This window comes from Scatophagus argus, chromosome 1 (genome assembly GCF_020382885.2).
Source record: "Scatophagus argus isolate fScaArg1 chromosome 1, fScaArg1.pri, whole genome shotgun sequence".
Classification (NCBI taxonomy): Eukaryota; Metazoa; Chordata; class Actinopteri; family Scatophagidae; genus Scatophagus; species Scatophagus argus.
This window is the reverse complement of record NC_058493.1, coordinates 21,631,870-21,651,271: the sequence shown is the minus strand read 5'-3', so window position 1 is coordinate 21,651,271 and position 19,402 is coordinate 21,631,870. Positions and strand designations below refer to the sequence as shown.

The 19,402-nt window shown below is 40.2% G+C and overlaps 3 protein-coding genes across 5 annotated transcripts; 1 reads left to right on the top strand and 2 right to left on the bottom strand.

Moving 5' to 3' along the window:
* Positions 1 to 642: 642 nt before the first annotated feature.
* Positions 643 to 6,533, bottom strand: gtf2f2a (general transcription factor IIF, polypeptide 2a). 2 transcript variants are annotated; one of them, XM_046391278.1, is made up of 9 exons: positions 6,381 to 6,533; positions 5,699 to 5,772; positions 5,411 to 5,435; positions 4,764 to 4,902; positions 3,588 to 3,647; positions 2,319 to 2,400; positions 2,108 to 2,207; positions 1,590 to 1,733; positions 643 to 1,439 (listed from the first exon to the last, which is right to left on the bottom strand). In XM_046391278.1, the coding sequence occupies exons 1-9, from the start codon at positions 6,444 to 6,446 to the stop codon at positions 1,317 to 1,319; spliced, it is 813 nt and encodes a 270-aa protein (XP_046247234.1). In that variant the 5' UTR covers positions 6,447 to 6,533; the 3' UTR covers positions 643 to 1,316. The 2 variants fall into 2 exon arrangements, with proteins under 2 accessions (XP_046247234.1, XP_046247243.1); XM_046391287.1 differs by lacking the exon at positions 3,588 to 3,647 and having other exon boundaries at positions 6,381 to 6,532.
* Positions 6,534 to 6,605: 72 nt separating this feature from the next.
* Positions 6,606 to 9,116, bottom strand: gpalpp1 (GPALPP motifs containing 1). Its single transcript, XM_046391090.1, has 7 exons — positions 8,897 to 9,116; positions 8,618 to 8,750; positions 8,444 to 8,539; positions 8,086 to 8,338; positions 7,692 to 7,856; positions 7,454 to 7,555; positions 6,606 to 7,337 (listed from the first exon to the last, which is right to left on the bottom strand). The coding sequence occupies exons 1-7, from the start codon at positions 8,982 to 8,984 to the stop codon at positions 7,119 to 7,121; spliced, it is 1,056 nt and encodes a 351-aa protein (XP_046247046.1). The 5' UTR covers positions 8,985 to 9,116; the 3' UTR covers positions 6,606 to 7,118.
* A 460-nt stretch (positions 9,117 to 9,576) lies between these two features.
* On the top strand, positions 9,577 to 18,384 carry ercc3 (excision repair cross-complementation group 3). Of its 2 annotated transcripts, XM_046391053.1 has the most exons (15): positions 9,578 to 9,763; positions 10,383 to 10,582; positions 10,712 to 10,948; positions 11,089 to 11,138; positions 11,232 to 11,367; positions 11,905 to 12,075; positions 12,685 to 12,889; positions 13,063 to 13,377; positions 13,525 to 13,709; positions 14,466 to 14,668; positions 14,769 to 14,865; positions 15,785 to 15,902; positions 16,021 to 16,139; positions 17,160 to 17,309; positions 17,396 to 18,384. In XM_046391053.1, the coding sequence occupies exons 1-15, from the start codon at positions 9,739 to 9,741 to the stop codon at positions 17,531 to 17,533; spliced, it is 2,349 nt and encodes a 782-aa protein (XP_046247009.1). In that variant the 5' UTR covers positions 9,578 to 9,738; the 3' UTR covers positions 17,534 to 18,384. The 2 variants fall into 2 exon arrangements, with proteins under 2 accessions (XP_046247019.1, XP_046247009.1); XM_046391063.1 differs by lacking the exons at positions 17,160 to 17,309; positions 17,396 to 18,384 and adding an exon at positions 16,871 to 17,103 and having other exon boundaries at positions 9,577 to 9,763.
* The last annotated feature ends 1,018 nt before the right edge of the window (positions 18,385 to 19,402 follow it).

The following is a 19,402-nucleotide window of genomic DNA, read 5'->3' as shown; positions in this document are numbered from 1 at the left end:
AAATTAAAGTATAATGTACACATTACATTGTATGAAAAGTAACACCTTTATTTAAACATTAAGTGATAACAGGTTAACAGAGCAATATAGGGTCATACTGCAGATTCTACAGGATTTGATTCAAAAACCAGGCGAATGTGGTTGGTTAATGCCCTGTTTCATGTGAGGCGTTCAGTGATGCAGAGGTCACCTTAATTGTTAAACTGTTAAAATTTCACATTTAAGATCCAAAAAGGCCAAAGGTCAACTTCACCGTGACATCATAATACTCTGCAAAAAAAACACTCTTCTGTTCATTAGTCAACACCATCAAAAGCAGAAGGGGGAGATTGTGAACATATTTCACATTTGGTCAGATACTTCATTGGTGACATTAATCTTGGGTGTCCACCTTCAAACTGCGCCTCCTGGCTGAAGATGTGTGAAGCATCCACATTTTAGAATTTGTAGCTTCTTCAGCGGTATCCATATTTGAAGCATTGTAGGTCCACCACTAGCTGACTGGTTTTGTTGATATTCAGGCGATTAGTCTTTGCACCATGTGATGAGGCTCTCAATCATTCATTACATGTATTGTGAGTCTGGACAGAAATGGATGTAAACGGCAACTTGACTGGTGCATGGAAACATACAACTGCAAGATGGGATTTCTAGTTTTATTTACTAAGCACATTTATTGCATAAGACAATTAAAAATTACAGTGAAAATGAGCTAATGTGAAGACACCTGAAGCATATTTAGAAAGGGATACAGCAATGGTACCGCACTTAAAACAGACAAAGCAAGTTCAGGTTGAATATGTCATAGTGCAGAAACCTGTTGTGTTTTTAAAAGCACCATGTCATGTCCAAAAAAAAAAAGCCAGATTATAAAAAGTCTAGAAAAAGAACTCAACACACTCAGTGGTGAGTGGCATTACCTGTGTCACATCCTTCCTCTATTTGACGTTTACCTTTGGATGTGCTTGTTTCCGAGTATTAAAACATGTCAACACTAAAAATCAGCGTGCCATGTCCTGTGCCTCTGATGGGTAGAACAACTAATTCAAATATAAATGGGTTTTTCCTCACGGGTGTTCTGGAGCTGTGACATACACCAGGAAAAGACAGTGCATACTTGAATGTGAAACCCCAATTAGTTTTCCAGTACCATTTCTTGTCTCCCACAAAATAACAAGGAGATACAACAACCTCTCCCTCTAAAACTCAAACTTATGATCCAGTGTGTTTTGAGACCCAATGGAAAGAAATCAGGAGAGGGCTCCGAGGTACAACCAAGATGTTGGACAGTAGGCTAACAAAAGGTGGGTCAGAAATTATTCGTCAGTCTTTTCCTCGCCTTGGTAATGTCGGTATTCTGGCTTGAGCTCCCAGGTATTCTTGTGTGTTCCCTTCACATTGTAGACGCCAATATCACGCAAAATTTCCTTTAAGTAAATCTGGGAGAAGAACAAATGTCAAATATAGAATGAGAGCATTTTATTCATCTATGTGACCAAAAGCTATAATAACTGCACATAGTGCAGATCATCAAAAATTCTCACAAGAAAAATCTGCACCAAAGCCCTCATGTTGCCCTTCAGTCTTACCACAGGCTGTTTGGTGATATCCACCAGGTCTTTGATGTTGTAGTACTGGTGCTTCTCAAAAGCAGAAAACAACATGTCCAACACCTGCTGTTTGTCAGCTCTTGCTCTCTTGCCCTCCTCCTTCTTTTTCCTCTCATACTCTACCTGCAGCAAAAAGTAAAAAGACACAAGTCAGGTATCACATACAGGCATACACCTCACAGAGGTGAAGTACTACCTATGTTTTCTAAAGAATACAATGAATTCCTCTAGAAATTTGTTTGAGGTAAGGAAGTCATCCTTAGGGTAATCAACAATATGCTTAGCAGTAATGTCAATTATATGTGGTGATTAAGTGAAATATATAATAACAATATTATATATAATAACATCAACAATATGTGCTCTTAAATGTATTGGTCAGATGTGTAGCCTGCACAAAGTGTGTGCCTACATTTTATTTGAATGCATGAAAAAAAAAAAATACCTGAGGGGATTAATGTAAACAAACAATCCTGGATAGGACTTTTTTTCCTTACATTGTAAGTATGGTTGGCCACAGGTTTGTAGTTGTTGGTGACAGGATTTTCCAGCTGTTGTGACAGCCTGATTGGCTTGGAGGACTCCTCAATTTGTAACCTGTGAGAACATAAGATTTACTTTATTTGCCAAGTTGTCAAGTTTGCTGTTCACCAAATAGTGCAAATGAACCTTGGATTTCTTTTTTTTTTTTTTCTTTTCAATACTCACTTCTTTAGCCTCATATAGTTTTCACTGACAGCAGGCCTGCACTCTGCTCTCTGAACTACCACTCCCTCCAAGGCTATTTTATCTATTAAAAAAACAAGAAACAAGAGAGAGAAGAGCCAATTAAAACCCTAATATAAGTTGGATGAGAGAAGACACCATGAATGAACGACTGGATAATGTTTGTATAGAAAACAGTACTCTCAGGAAGTGGTTTTATTTTGCTAGTAAACATCTAGTTTAGTCCAGACTCTTTGCTAAAGTTGAAAGAAATGTGTCAGAGTAGTGAAAGGTCAGCTTCTGAAAGTCTTATCAAGTGTGCTCTTACTATTATTCCCAAATTATTTCCAGTTATTACCAAAAGAAAAAAACCCTCTCCCAAAAAAAGAAAAAAAAGTATGTTACCAATAACCTTAAATTAATAGTGATATCAATACCAATTTTTCCAGTTCTTTCCATTCACATCATGTGAGCAGAGGCATTCATTTGCTCACAGGTGTGTAGTATAGCCATCCTTTCAAATGTTTTCGTGGGACCTCAGCACGCAGAACCGCCTGCTTCTGTCAAACACGCCATGCTCGACACACCACGCTGTATGGGCAGTAGCTGATGTGGTAGTCGACCTGCCACATGCAGCTTTAAACTGACGAATGCTTGTGTTGTCTGGATGTAATCAAAACCACGCAAACAGTCTTTTTTTTCCAATCTGGGTACAAGATTTCCAAAATGCATGTATTGTTTGAATGGACAAGTCTTGATGCTACTTAGTACTGGGGTATATCGGCCAATACCTTCAAAGGGTATCAAGTATCAAATAGTCCATTTATCACACAGTCAAAGCTTATTTATATGTAAATTTGAGAGAGGTTTGCCAGTGTTCTATAGAGTAAAATCAGTTCAAAACTAACATGTAGAACAGCCAGACATTAATTATCTTTGCCAACACAAAGTCACAACTGGACCTAAAACCATCCCCACGAGCCGGTAACACTCTCCTCTCAACCACAGACTCTCTTTTCCACTGTCAAGCCAAGATGATACCAACTGAGTGCAGATGCTCCAATGAAGTGTACAATTGAGCTCAAAAAGAGAAAAGGCCAGTCAAGGCAAAACAGGGCGCTATGTGAGGACACTTTTGATACCAATACATGCATCTTTCTCAAGCATGTATTTGTATTATTACAAAGAAAATTTAGTAACAAAAATATCAGACACTGTCTGATTCCTAGTGGTTCAACTTTGTCACTCACTGGCAAAAAACAGAGGACTCACCTGGACCTGCCCCCGCCCCCGAACCTGAGCTGCTGCCATCAGATCTCTCTTCTGACTGGCCTACAGGAAGGGAGGGAGGGATGGTAAACATGAAAATACAGGGGATGGAGGGAGGAGGGGATTGATCAATAAAAACCACACCGAGGGTTTAGTCGCAGACGAAAACTTTTGATCACACAGAAGTTCTCGGTGTAATCTGATGAGTGCACACGCGTGAGGATGAGAAAAGCAAGCATGCGCTTACAAAAAGCAAGCACAGAAACCCTGTCCAATCACAAATACACACAACAGGGCTGCACAAATACTGAACTTTTTATTTAAAATTTATTCGTTGCGATGCCTTATGTGCATCCTTTTTAGTAGCTACCCCCTTGGCCATATCTCCATTGAAAAATAAGATTCATGTATTTATTCAATGTCTGTATGGTTAAAAAAAAACATTTTGACTGTGCAGCCCTAAAACACACATACACACACACAAGTTGGTATCCCAAAGAAGGCATAGTAGCACAAGCTCACCAGCACCCATAGCAACAAAACACCTACATCACATTCAGAGGGCAGACAAGGCTGTGATGTTCAAACCAAACCAAAGAAACACATGCACAAAGTTAAATCAACTCCAAATTCATCAGTGATTTGTGTTGATATTGATCTACTCTATGTTAAAGGAATTCCAAATGGCGCCATTGTGCCTGATCAGATACCCATTTTGCTGAGGGTATTGCAGTGGACTGAAAAAAATCAAACCACAAACAAATGACTGAAAGAAGATCAAACACCAAAAATAAAATTCCCTTACAGATAGAGACAGAAACACAAATCAGTCTGCACAAAGACAAATCTCCAACAAACCAGATCTCCTCTGTTCCCAAACACTACATTCCTTATGTGTACTCTGATAGGACTGTGGACAACATCACACTGTTTAGAGTTCATAACACATAAAAACAAGCAAGGCAGGCAAAAGAAATTCTGTGCATGAAGACAGCAAGCTGTACAAAGAGCAGAAGGTTGGGCATCTCCACCATCTGGCCACACAGAATATACCTTTTGGTTCTAGCAAATTTCACATCACAGAAAGCTTAAAATGCAATTTGTGGATTGTCATTAACACCTCATCTTGCAGTGGAGGCATTCAAAGCGGACACTTGGCTGATGAAAACAGAAATTCACCTGATGACGTCTCAGTGAAGACCGCCAGCGTCTGACCTCCCACTGACTGCATGGTGAACGGGTGCTCACGAGGTGCAGACACTGTCTTATCTTCTAAGCCCTCGATGACAGTCAGCTCTTCGTTCAAAGTGAAAGACACCTGTAAAGATGAGTAACATCCATGTTTAATATGTTCCTGTGTCCTGCACACCAGCACAAGAGGACATGCACACATCAATAGAATTCAGCATGAGGAACCATACTTGACTGGCTTTGACTAGAGAAATAATATATATATAGTTTTAGTATGTAATAATAAATTCCATAAACAAAAAGTGAGATACTAATTAATTTATGTTTTGCTACCTATCATACATTGTCTCTTTCAAAACAATGAACTCCAAGACATACTACATTTAAATATGCAGAATTCAATATGCAACCAAAATGAACTGCCACATGTAGGCAAAATGACTCAGAAATTAATGTGAGGTCCTCTTATACACAACAGGCAAAGAATAATCCAACCCAGGTGATATTTTTATTCTTCCACAAGTTGTCCATCCTTAAGCTTGGCCGTAAAAGAAGAATGGCATCCCAATAAAATGACTATGAAATTTAACCGAGATATTTCCACTGTGCATGGCCTTGTAAGTGACAGCACTTACCTCTGCTTTTCCTTGGTTTCCTTTCCTTGGAGATAAAAAGGAGCAACATTTGAATTAATTGATTGGAAATTGCAAGATTAACAAAGCAGTTTAATTTGACATGCTTGCAGCACTAATTGTGTAATTTTATCATCAGCAACCATCCATCAGCACACTAAGTTTTCACTCTTCCACTTCTAGTTGTACAGTCACATTCTGAGCACTGATACACTTGACTTATACACAATCAACACACAAATAACTTAAACTGGCTGGCTTCTGCTACTTCACTGATACCATTTCACATACTTGCATATTCTGAGTTTCCCGACCTCGCCTCTGCCAGTCGCTTTTTCCCATTGCTGAGAGAGGTATTTGGGCACCTGCATGAGAAATATGGATATTTACTTGACGAAAGTGGAAGGGTCTGATGGTGTAAACATAAATGTTGGAGATCTCCCTTTCATGTGCGGTCGTTTTCAACGCCTATTGACCAAATCTCTAAACAAACAATGCCAAACTAATCTAAGCGCTGCTATGTGTCTTATGTGTCTGAAACCTCACTCACTCTCATTTCTGCAAATGTTGGCACTAAAATACGACATTAAATTTAAACGGTTTGAAAAACATGTGAGGTAAACCGTTATTAATTCCCTACTAACTGTTACCAAACATTGCTCCATGCAGAGTGCACCTCACGCCAGACGCTTTTACTACTACTTGCATCACCTTTTGTTTAATTTGGTTGCCAAAAGATGATCTGTGCTTAAATGAACGGATTATGGCGCAATGCCCATAATAATAATAATATAATATGAGTAGTTTCCAGTTTAATTTAGCTCACTAACAGTTGACTTAGCCAGCATTAGCTACAACGCACGGTTATTCATTGAAGCACAGATGCTAAATTACCTTAGCCTTTGTTGTTTATTAATTAGTAACTGTTCCTATAGTCCGAGAACTAGCGTTACGAAGAGGATTATATACGCACCTTTACAAGCCAAACACCAGTATTCTGCTTGGCACGAGTTAAATCAACTTCTCCTTTTTCTGACATGTTTTAAGATGATGCCTCTGCTAGCTTATCGACACAACCGCCATACGCATGCGCAAAAGAAAGACGACAGTATGGCAACTCTGAAAGTTCATATCACTTTAACGTCTTTAACTTTGGACCAATATGTGACCAATACGCTTAATAGTAAAGATGCACATGGAAGGTTAAAAACCAATGTTTAATCAACTTAAAGAAAACTGGCAAAAGCATATTGGACACTGCTGTATCGCTACAGCATAACAACGCATTTTACAGCAAAATTTCTTACATTCTACATTCTCAAAAGAGAACCTGGTAAACTGTATATCAGTGTTGGAAAAATATTTCATTTATTTGTATCTTTTCTTTCATATCATCAGCCCTAGTAAAGTGTCTCCTGGAAAAATACAAGCTCCAATGGCTACTGCTTTGATTGAAACATATGCTGTAGCATTGCTCCCAGTCAGCAACATGAGCTCCCATACATAGACACGTCTGCCATGTATTTGTAGTCTTAAGTCCATTTTAGTCACCTCTTGGGCCAGCATACAACTCCATTTTATGTCCATTTGTTTAACACATGACCATCCATAGAAACATTGATCATATTATACAAACCCTCCACAAAAATGCCACCAGCCAGACTGTGACTTGAAGTCTGCACATTCAAACACCTTTTTTACATTATGACAATTACAGGAACATTCGGTCTTTGCTGTGGGAGAAACGTGTATTCAATTCCTGAGATTTCTTCAGCAGTCGCTGCTTTTGAGCATCATCAAATCGATTCACTTGCAGGTCTGCTTCTCGATCGAATGGTCTCCTCTCCACTGGTTGGTCTGCCTTCTCCTTTGCTTTCTCCTTCATCTTCTTCGTGTGCAAACTCATCAGAGACTCAGCGCGTTTAGTGTCCTGATAATCAGGAGTGGGTAGAGAAATTTTAGCCCTTTTAAAATGCACATTACGTCAGGCATTTATACTATGTTGGGACATTTAGGGAAAAAGTATGTTGAGGGAAGACCACTTACATTATACTTAGACACTTTCTCTGCCATTTCCAAGTCCTTCTGGGAGAGTTGTGGGACATCATCTTTCCCCACATCACCCTTCTTCTTTCCCTCAAGGCGTTCCTATTGCTCAAGAATAAACTCATGAAATACATGGAAGTAATATATAGGCCACAAACGTGAATGCTAATAATAATAATAATGATAATAATAATAACAATAATGATAAGTGTAGGGATAAGTTATTTTCAATAACTACCCTAGTCTTGCGCTCCCTGTCCGCTGGCGTATCCGTCCAAATGGAGCGATCCTTATTCTCTGGACCTGACCTCTTCTTGAAAGTTCGAGCCCCCAAGCCAATGTGTTGCAGTTCTGGTGGGAGCTCTGTCATCCATGTTTCTCTGGTCAGGACCTCAGGAGTTTCCTGTTTACACAGAAATACACAGAGGAATAATTCAGACAGCAGAGGAGAAAAACTTTAAAATGCATGAAAAAGGAAACCTAAGCTCAACCTTACCAATTTTACTTATATTGTTGCTGTGTTTCTGTGTTCTACATTCAACATTTTTTTCTTGTTGAGAGGTCTGCATTTGATGAAAAAGTTTGTATGGTGTTGACTACGCAGATAAAACTGGGGGCAGATGGGAACTTACGTCTTGTGTCAGCTTCTCTCTCATCTTTCGCGCTCGACGCTCAAAGTCCAGAGCCACAGAGTCTTGAACAGGCCCCTTAGAGGGCATGGGCCCAATCACATCTTCATCCTCGCTGCTAGAGGACTCAGCCTGGTAGCCTGGAGGAAGGGCAGGCCCTGGGAAATCCTCTCTATCTTCACCGTCTTTATCGTCGTCATCTTCGTATGCTGCTCTGCGAAACCCAGGAGGCAAAGCTGGTCCCAGCACAGGTGGCCTGAGGGAACACTATAAGGTTACAGCTTTCATAATTAGCTATTTTAACTAACTGCTTCCACCACGTATCATAAACTGAAATATAGTATAGAATTGATGAGCTCACCTTTCTGGTGAACCCTGTTGTTTCTTAAATCCTGGTGGCAGGGCTGGACCAAAGAAACCATCATCATCATCTTCTTGTTCCACTGTACTCCCTACCCTGTTCAAAAGACCCTTGTTACTGTTTTGTCTATTGAGACACTTACTTCTATAACTTTTAGTCCATTAATCAACCTACTTTTCTGCAGATCTGTCTGCAGTTGTGTGTCTTGTTTTTGCTTTTTTGATCGCCACCTCCTCTTCACTCTCATCCGAGGAGCTCGACGGCTCTCCCCGTTTATAACCGGGAGGCAAAGCGGGGCCAGCGACGACTACAAGATGAGAGAAGAAAAGCATGAATTACCAAGAAGAAAAAGCAACCTGATACGAATTTTAACTGAGTTATATAGCATTCATTCGAAAGTAAAGGTAGCTTATAGTCCATGCGAAAAGATATACTGTCTTATAACCGACTTACATCCTTTTTCGTTATCAGAATCTTTATCGTTCTCCTCCTGTATGAACATTGGGGGTAAGGCAGGTCCGATTATTTTATCAGATGACATATTTGACACTGACAACTTAGCTTTCTCGGTTATTCAGTTTTGGCAAATTCTGAAAAAGCAAAAAACGCTGCCCCATAAACCACAGAAACACAGAGCAAATTTGAACTTTTACACCGGAAGTAAACAGTGAGGGCTTCAGAACGTTTTGTCAAGTTAGCTGAAGATAGTCACACTAAAACCAGAAGTCAGCTATCGTGCTGCCAGAATAAAAGCACAAGAGTTTGCATATTGGGATTGTTGATGGTTACATTTCGATACGATTTCGATATATATGTATAAGATTTCTGATGTCCATTAATTAAAAACAAGTTATTATGTTAGTTTATGATTGATTATTGTATCTCTATAGATAACAGTTGTGAATTTGTTCTTGGATTTCATGTTTGTACCTTAGGCTGTAAATAAATGGATGAGTAAAGTAATACACACTAGCTTTTGCTTCGAAAACAAATGAAACAAATAAATTCACTAACTTATTTGTCAACGTATTATGTGGACAAAACATTTGTAAAAACAAACAAACAAAAAAACTTTTAACTGTTTTAATCGCAGGCTCAGGTTTTTATTTTGAAGCTGAGTCCGGACGTTTTGTTTCTGTATCGTTTTAGCGTGCTAGAATATAGTACGGTGTCGCAGCAACTTTTGCATCACACCGCACAGTCTGTCTTTGCCGGATTTTATGACTACATTGGGCAAATTATAAAGATATGCATGACATGCCTTGAAAAACATTACCAGCTCAAGAATTTGTAAAATGGGTAAAAAGGATAAAGACCGGGGTGAGTTGGTAGCTAATGTTACTGTTTTAACCCAGCTAGTTAGCTCTAAGCTAACTCCTTGGCAAACTGAAAGATGACGCTCTTGAGGCAGGAATGGTTTCATTTAAACGCACATTTCTTTGCTGTGTCGTGCGGACTACAATGTAGTTTTGCTCTTGGAGTCTTTGAATGCCTCCTTTCATTATTCTATGTCTTGGTATCGGTGTTGGGTAATGTTAGGTCAAAGGGATGGCAGTCTTGGTCTTGGCCGTATCCTCAATGCGATGCTCAATTTATATTTCTTTTGGCAGTGTATTATGATATGTGTCTATCAGTACCTCTTTTTGTATCATTACATTACAATATTGCATTCAATGAAAAGTACCTGCGGGGCACAAATTACTTTTTATGAGGCAGGAACGTCATAAAATGTGGTCTACACACAGGGACATGTGACTGCGTTGATAAAATGTCATACATGCTATCAAAAAGCAAAAGATGTGTAATCTGTCGGTTTTTAAAAGTATCATGATCTTGCCAGGAATGTGTTAAAACCTAAAGTGAAGGAATCGACAATGATTTCAGTACTCTGTCCACCCTGTTAAGATTGTTTTTTTTAACTCGTACTCTCTGGCTACAGACAAGAAGTCCAAAAAACGCTTCTATGAGGAGGAAGAAGACGATGAAGAGGTAGTGGGCGGTGAATCTCAGGAGGCCATACCTGCTGCTGCAGGGAAACAAGTGGATGAGTCTAGTACAAAACTGGACGAGTATGGGGCCAAAGACTACCGTGCTCAGATGCTGCTGAAGAATGATCACTCTTCACGACCCCTCTGGGTGGTAAGGCGTGTTTAAATTGATGCTTTCCCCACCTGAGACAGTTTGAAAATTAATCTTCTTCTGACACAATATTCCAAGCCATCTTTGTATTTCTATCTCATCTTCTTTTTTCACAATTCTCCTTTCCAGGCACCAGATGGACACATCTTTCTGGAAGCCTTCTCACCAGTGTACAAGTACGCGCAGGATTTTTTGGTGGCCATTGCAGAACCGGTGTGCAGGCCTAACCATATTCATGAGTACAAATTGACAGCCTATTCCCTGTATGCTGCTGTCAGCGTGGGGCTGCAGACCTCTGATATTGTGGAGTACCTGCAAAAACTCAGCAAGACGTCTGTACCTGATGGAATCGTGCAGTTCATTAAGGTCTGAATGAGAGTGTCTGGTGTTTTGAGGGAAGAGATGAGAGAGCAAGGCTATTGGAAATGCTACAATATTTTTGGATGTCAGGGGTGCAAAATTTGGTTATTCAATCCTTGTATTTAATCTCTCTTCTTTTTTTTCAGCTCTGCACAGTGAGCTATGGCAAAGTGAAGCTGGTGCTCAAACACAATAGGTACAGTCATTTCAACAACCATTCTTTCTGTCTTGGTATCCATAATCATCCCTTTGGAGAACTTCTTAATCTGTGTTTCTTATACACCCTCAGGTATTTTGTTGAGAGCGCCTTCCCCGATGTGATCCAGCGCCTTTTGCAGGACAACGTGATCCGTGAATGTCGACTCCGAACTGCAGACGGGGCAGACACTGAGCTCATAACTGAAGTCATCCACAGCAAATCGGCGGTATGTCATCCATGTCTTTTTTTGACTCGCATACAATCAAATAAAATAAATCACGAAAATACGAACCGGATCGTAAGGATAATGATAATGTGATGTTGCTCAATACTTAGCTGTTAATCTTCTTTGCATTGTATGAGTAAACCCTAAATGTTTGATGTTTCCGATTATAGTCAATGTGGTGATTGAAATGTGAAGTAGCTTTGCGCTGTATGTGGTGCACCTCACAGGATGCTGTGATACGGATGCTGCAGCGACAGCCAGATGGCAGTACAGTCGAGATTTTCAGCCTGTATATTGTAGCCATTCTTAAAAATGTCATAATGCGCACATTTTAACAAATTAATATTGATGACATGAAGACAGAGATTTTGAGAAGTAGGAGCTGAAGTCATATCAGGCCCTTAAGTAGATTATAATACCTTCAAAGTGAAAAGCAATAACAAATCACTTTTTGGAAAGAGAAGAGGTCAGACAGGAACTGTCTCTGTTGTCCTTGTCATACACTAACACATGTCCTTCTGTATCATCTCCTGACAGATCTCAAGGTCTGTTCAGGAAAAGGGAGGTACTTCCACCTCACAGCAGCCAGGCGATGGACAAGCGTCGACCCAGCAGGTCCCTGAGGACATCTTCAGCTACTATGAGCAGATGGATAAAGAAGAGGAGGAGGAGGAAGAGACTCAGACTGTGTCCTTTGAGATTCGCCAAGTACTCATCTGATTTCATTATTTTAATCTTATGGCCTTAAACTGGTTTTCTGTTTTTGGAAATCACAATTTCAAAGTCCCATTCACAAGTCCGTAAAGGCTTCAACTTGTTGTTTTATTCGACCACCAGGCCAGAGTCGAAAGATATTGACTTTCCGAGGATATAAAACAGAGAAAAGCCGGCAAAATAACATGTTCAAGATCACTGAACAAGAGAATACTTTGCTTGCTAAATGACTTGAAAGATCATGAACATTGTTGACGGTTGAGTGTCTGTTAACTGAGTAATTGATTAATTGACTAATCATCTCAGCTAATATTTTTGTCTGCTTATGCAGCTGTGGAAAGAGAATTTATAGATAGATAGATACTTTATTGATCCTGAAGGAAATTCAGGAGAATAGATAAGATAAGATAAGTATAGAAAAGATAAGATAAGAACTTTATTGATCCTGCAGGAAATTGTTGAAAAGTCCTCATTGGTGGTGAAGAACAAAAACAAGCTTTGTATTTGTATTTTGTGACTTTATTTCAAGTACCCTGCTTTAAAAATAAAATTATATTTTATGCCTTACTCTGAACTGTTGTATTCTTCTCTGTTATGGTGCAGGAGATGATTGAAGAGCTGCAGAAGCGCTGTATTCAGCTGGAGTACCCCCTACTTGCAGAGTACGACTTTCGCAATGATACAGTCAACCCAGACATCAACATAGACCTGAAGCCCACTGCTGTGTTGCGACCCTACCAGGAAAAGAGTCTGCGGAAGATGTTTGGGAATGGACGCGCTCGCTCCGGCGTCATCGTGCTGCCCTGTGGTGAGACAGGGGGTTTGGAACACATAAAAATACAGTATTGAAATGGCAAAATGATAGAGCTTATATATGAAATGATTCATGATATAACATTTTAAACAGATATTTGCATAGCCTGTAGTACGGTAATCATTTTTTAGCATTAATCTTGTATGTCTCTCCTCTTTGCTTTCCAGGAGCAGGAAAATCTCTGGTGGGCGTGACGGCAGCGTGCACAGTCCGTAAACGCTGCCTGGTACTGGGTAACTCCTCAGTGTCCGTGGAGCAGTGGAAGGCTCAGTTTAAGATGTGGTCCACGATTGATGACTCTCAGATCTGCCGCTTCACCTCAGACGCCAAGGACAAGCCAATCGGGTGCTCAGTGGCCATCAGTACCTACTCCATGCTGGGTCACACCACAAAGCGCTCCTGGGAGGCTGAGCGAGTCATGGAGTGGATGCGGAGCCAGGAGTGGGGACTCATTATCCTGGATGAGGTGCACACTATCCCCGGTGAGCTGTTACAGTACATATGCTTTCCAGATGTAAATGTGTTTGAAGGAGTGCTTTGGGATACAATGGGATAAAGACACACGAAACAGACATAGTTTGGTGATATTAATCTACATCTAAATCTACATTTCTGTGTTTTCTCTGTAGCCAAGATGTTTCGACGTGTTCTAACTATTGTCCAGGCACACTGCAAACTGGGACTCACTGCCACACTGGTCAGGGAAGATGACAAGATTGTGGACCTCAACTTCCTAATCGGGCCAAAACTATTCGAGGCCAACTGGATGGAATTGCAGAACAATGGCTACATTGCTAAAGTCCAGTGTGCAGAAGTGAGTAGTGAGTGAGTAGTATACCAGAAAATAAGATAAGGAGACATACTTGTCATATTTTAGGATTGAGACATCTTTCATTGTGATCTCTTGTCTGTGTGAACTTTGTTAGTTGACAGATGTTGATCTGTCTTCTGTCATTTAAGTCAGTACAGTTTGCAGAGTTGTCTGGAGCCATGTGTTCAAAGTTGATCATTGAATTTGATTTGATTTTGATAGATAGATAGATAGATAGATAGATAGATAGATATTTTATTGATCCTGAGCAAAATTCAAGAAAATAAAAACAGCTGTTAGGCTGTGTGTTTGTGTGTGTGTGAGTGAGTGAGTGAATTTGGATAGTTGTCCCACGTGCGCGAGAGCTGGACCCTTAGATGTAGCCAAGGCTCCATAAACAAGTGATTTCTTTGTGAACAAAGACATCTCGGAGAGCTTACATTTTGTAAGCATTGTATGGGTATGTGACATTTGGCCAAGGCTCTTTGTTGTAGCTACAGACAGGATTCAGCTATTGGCCTTATGCCAGAGAACTACATGCACCGGGGGCTCACTGGTTAGATTGCTAAGTTGTTTTAAGTGTAAATTAATGTGCACTGTCAAATAATAAAACAGAAGTCTACCACATTAAGTCCACTGAAACATTGCAAAGCCTTACATTTGTTAATAAGCAATATATGTTCATGGTCGCTCCTTGACCAAGAGAGCTTGTTCCATATTGATAAAGTTGCCTTAACAGTACCCATGTCTGTGCTTCAGGTGTGGTGCCCAATGTCGCCAGAGTTTTACAGAGAGTATGTGGCCATTAAGACGAAGAAGCGCATCCTGCTTTATACGATGAACCCCAACAAGTTCCGTGCTTGCCAGTTCCTCATCCGTTTCCACGAGCGGCGCAATGACAAGATTATCGTCTTTGCTGACAACGTCTTCGCCTTGAAGGAATACGCCATTCGCCTCAACAAGTAAGTTTCTTTTAGAAAGATCTGAATGTTTCAGCAAAATGTCTGGTCAAATAAAATTTCTTTGTTTTATTTATTTGACTCTTTCAATTTTCCTCTCAAGGCCTTACATCTATGGTCCAACCTCCCAGGGGGAACGTATGCAGATTTTACAGAACTTCAAACACAACCCCAAGATCAACACCATTTTCATCTCCAAAGTAAGCAACAACAGCCTATAATGGATTTTCTGTACATACTGTAATATGGACTGTACTCATTCAGCGAGCACTCTTCCCCCTTGTGGCCAGTAGGGGGTACACCAACATTTCCAGAAAGCTAGCTGACCATGTCAAAAAGCAAAGCATTACCCCCATTGGGTTATTTACAGTAATATGTTAATACCCTGTTGGTAAATATCAACCTGTATATAACCTACAGTGGAACTACATAACAAATATGCTTTGGCTTATAAACCGTCAGTTATATCCCTTGATATACGAGCGACGTGCAAACAGCCAGTCATTCAACATGTGTGTGTGGTTCAGCTGTGTCAGCGACCTGTGACACAACAACGAGGAAAAAAAAAACAGTAAGACAAGAGAAAGACAGAAAAACAAGTAACTGAGTGCAGGCGGTGAGGAAATAGTTAATGAGAAAGGATGGGTCTGCGCAGAGCTGAAACGATGTGTGTGGTCTGGATATGTGAGTAGCCCACCAGGATGGCAGTTTTGTGATTGGGGGTGACTATAGTGAAAGTCACTTCACAACAACCACACTTTGCTGCTTGCGTTCAGCTGCTGGTGAGCAGTTTCATAATCATCCACAGACATTGTCTTGGTTTGCAACGGTAATAATAATGACATAAATGAGTCCGTTACAGAATCAAATCAAAGAGAAACCTAACAAATTAGCAAGTTCTTAAACCCGTAATTTCAATAATATTAAATAACCTTTTAATTAAAACTAAGATGTTAAAAGAAAAAAGTGGTTAAATTCATAATGAAGTAGTTAAGTAAAAAAAAGTGAAAATAAGCCATTTCAAAATAAAAATATTCATCGATACAGAGTGAAATGAAACATTTCGTTGTGGTTAATTTTCAGCCACACTAGCCAACGATAATTCCTTCTGCCAAACAGGTTGGAGACACCTCATTTGACTTGCCAGAGGCCAATGTTCTGATACAGATATCCTCCCATGGCGGATCACGCAGACAGGAAGCCCAGAGGCTTGGCAGAGTCCTACGAGCCAAGAAAGGTCAGTCTAACACCCAAGAGACACCTAGGAATATTGACTGTGTGTGTGGCACATGCTGTGTTGCCTTCTGTACGTCCATCCAGGAACAAAAAACACTTCTCACTCCACTCATGTTTAGGAATGGTAGCAGAGGAGTACAATGCGTACTTCTACTCACTGGTGTCCCAGGACACCCAGGAAATGGCTTACTCCACCAAGAGGCAGAGGTTCCTGGTGGATCAGGGATACAGCTTTAAGGTAGGTTCACCCGCCCACCCAATTTCACATTAGTCATGCCTCTTGGCAGAAATGCATAGAGATTCTCCCTGTTCGTACGCCAGATTCTGCATATCAGTTTGCTGTCACAGTTTTGAAACAAGAATACTGAAGGCTAATCATATAAGACACAGAATCTGGACGGGTTAAAGGTTTAGTTCACTTACTGTTGGACAATCTGATGTTTAGTACATTATATAGACTAAAGTATCCAGACATACCTCTTCATGGGGCTGTTTTCAGGGGTTGGTCTGGGCCTCTTACTTTCAGTGAAGGGAAATCTTAATGCTTCAACATACCAAGACATTTTGGACAATGCTATGCTTCCAACTTTGTGACAACAGTTTGAGGAAGGCCCTTTTCTATTTCATCATGACTGTGCCCCAGTGCTCAAAGCAAGGTCCATAGCCCTGACAAATATTCCCACAGAAACACTCCAAAATCTTGTGGAAAGCCTTCACAGAATAGTGTAAGCTGTTGTAGCTGCAAAACTGTCTCTGTATTTAGAAAGCAATGCCATTGAAGTCCCTGTTGATGTCATGGTCAGGGGCCTGATGCTTTTGTACCATGTAGAGTATAGTATCAGTTTTGAAAAGTTTATTTGTTGTTGTTTTTTTTTAAAAAAAAACAAAAGATTGCGTGTTCTTTATCTATACACTCGCCACAGGCTTGTTAGAGCCTGATGTGCATTTGAAAGTGTTTGGTTTCATCAGATCCGGTCTGGCTGGACTTGGGTTGTGTGAAGCTGTCCAAGACGGAGCAACACTGAAATCTGAGAATTGTTCTGGCAACAGCTAAACTTTACTTTACAGGGACAAAACAAAGAATAAAGAAAGAAACTGGCTTCAAAAAAAGTATCTTCCACTCACACAGAGAGTTTACATCAGGAGAACTCCTCCTGTTCTGTTTTAGATACTTTTCCTTAAATGTATTTTTATGATCCTTTGGGGAAAATGAGAGAATGTTTATGATTAAACATGTCATGTTTCTCTTCTTTCATAGGTGATCACAAAGTTGGCAGGTATGGAAGAAGAAGACTTGATGTTCTCCTCCAGAGAAGAACAACAGCAGCTGCTTCAGAAGGTCCTAGCTGCTTCAGACTTGGATGCTGAGGAGGAAGTGGTGGCTGGCGAGATGGGCGTACGGCCACAGGTGAAGACTTAAACAAAAACTCAACAAACACATATGCAGTTGAATTTACATGACACTCCTCTAACATTTTCCTGTCTCCTCATCAGTTCTCAAGGCGAACAGGAACCATGAGCTCCATGTCAGGTGCAGATGATACGGTCTACATGGAATATCAGAGTCGAGGCAGCAAAGCTCTCATTGCAAACAAGGGCATACATCCACTGTTTAAGCGCTTCAGAAAATAGAAAGACTGACTCAAACCTTGAAGCCCTCCTCAGCTGCAACAGGGCAATAGGATGGAATTTGGTGCCCAGTACAGGGGCTGAGGTCTGGACTACCAGCAACAGGTTCAGATAATCCAGCTGGTGCATTGCTTCCGTCTTGTAGCTGATGATGAATGATCGCTGAAATTACCTCTGCATCTTGTCAAGAATGCAGCAAATTCTTTTGAATGCCTGCAAGACCCTATGTGATAAATATGAACATTTTAGCTCCTGCTTCTGTAAACACCTACATGCACGACTGTTGCATATGAAATACAAACTCTGCCAATGAACCAATCATGGCCAATTAGGCTTTGTTTCTGAGATTCAAACCAAATTCCACAGATGTTGACTTTGCTTGCGGTACATTTCAGCCACAAATGTTGGCATGTAGGATGAAAGTGGGTAGGTGTAGGTGATGTTGGGTAGCTAAAGATCAGTTCTCAGTCATATCACAGCGAATGATAGGCTGTTTTACTGACAACTCAATGGGAAGGCTTTTTGTCAGTATAAAATTTTGTAAATGTGGCTACATTTTATGTGTTGAAACATCACAGATTAAAACTTCATAATCGGTGGGCATTAACTTGTTCACTCATATTTTGTTCCGGAAGCAACTTCTTTAAAATGTTGCTAAGTATGTTTTGTAAAAGAAATGTTTGTTTGAAATGTTCATTTTGTGATTCTTGCTCACATTCCTAAAGAATGAAAGTTCTACATGTTGTTGTTTTTGTTGCTGTTTTAGGCACAAGGAAACACTTGTTTACATCAGCACCTTTTCAATTTGTCTATTATATACAGTGGAACATTAAGCACAAATGTTTGATAAAATATAAAAAACAAAAACATATTATCTACAGTAAAACCTAAACTTTATACATTAGAAAATGCATCAGTTTCTTACCCAGTACACCAATTTATTTTAATTTGACCAAGTAAAGATTGTGTAGCTGCAAGGTTCCTTCCCCTTAGAGACCAAAGGGAGGGAAACTTTGAGCTTTATTTTGGTAAAAGTAAAAGCCATGGGTAGAGTGGGGTCTAGTTCCTCTGCTTGTTGATGACTTGAGGATACTCCCAAAAAAAAGAAACATCTTTTGCTAGCTGTCAAAGTGGTGAGTGTGGGAAAATGCCCACCTCTGCCCAGCCACCTTTTACTAGACCACAGAACACAATTCCCTCAGAGTGGCCCCAGTCTGTGGCCCGGACGGTTTAATCCCTGTTTTGTGTCCTGGAGACTTGAGGCTTATTGGTTTGGAAGGAATGAAAAGTAATGCAGATTTGGATTCACATATCTGCTGAGATGAGAAGAGTGTGAGAGGGGATGGCCCATCTGATATTTATCACAATGTAAAATGCCAAAATTGTACACAGAAGACTTCAGAGTATGATGCATGCTTTGTGAGATCCGCCACTGGAAACACAGTGAAAAGTTTGGGGTTTAAACGTCTACTTTAAGGTCTATTGAAGACCTTTAAGCTCAGCAACTAAGCTAAGCATAAGTTCTGTTGGTACAAGGACTTTATGAGATCATGTGAAAATATTTCACAATTGCGGAGCTGCCAGGTAGCTGCTTCATCCTTTGGAAAGGTTTAATGATCTATTTTGTTCAAAAGAAATACGGCTTCTATACTATACATCTCTTGCCTCCATAAGCTCCAGACTTGGGTAACTTTTATCTGCAGTCTGTCTCCACAAAGTGTACACAGTCTTTCAGTATTTCTTAAAATATAACTACTAAACATTAACAAAGCAGTGAGCCCTTACATGTGTAGGTGGAAGCTGCAGATTTGTGCACATGCTTACAAGATCCAGACTGTGGGAGGCATTTTCCTTTTTTATGACTAATGTAAT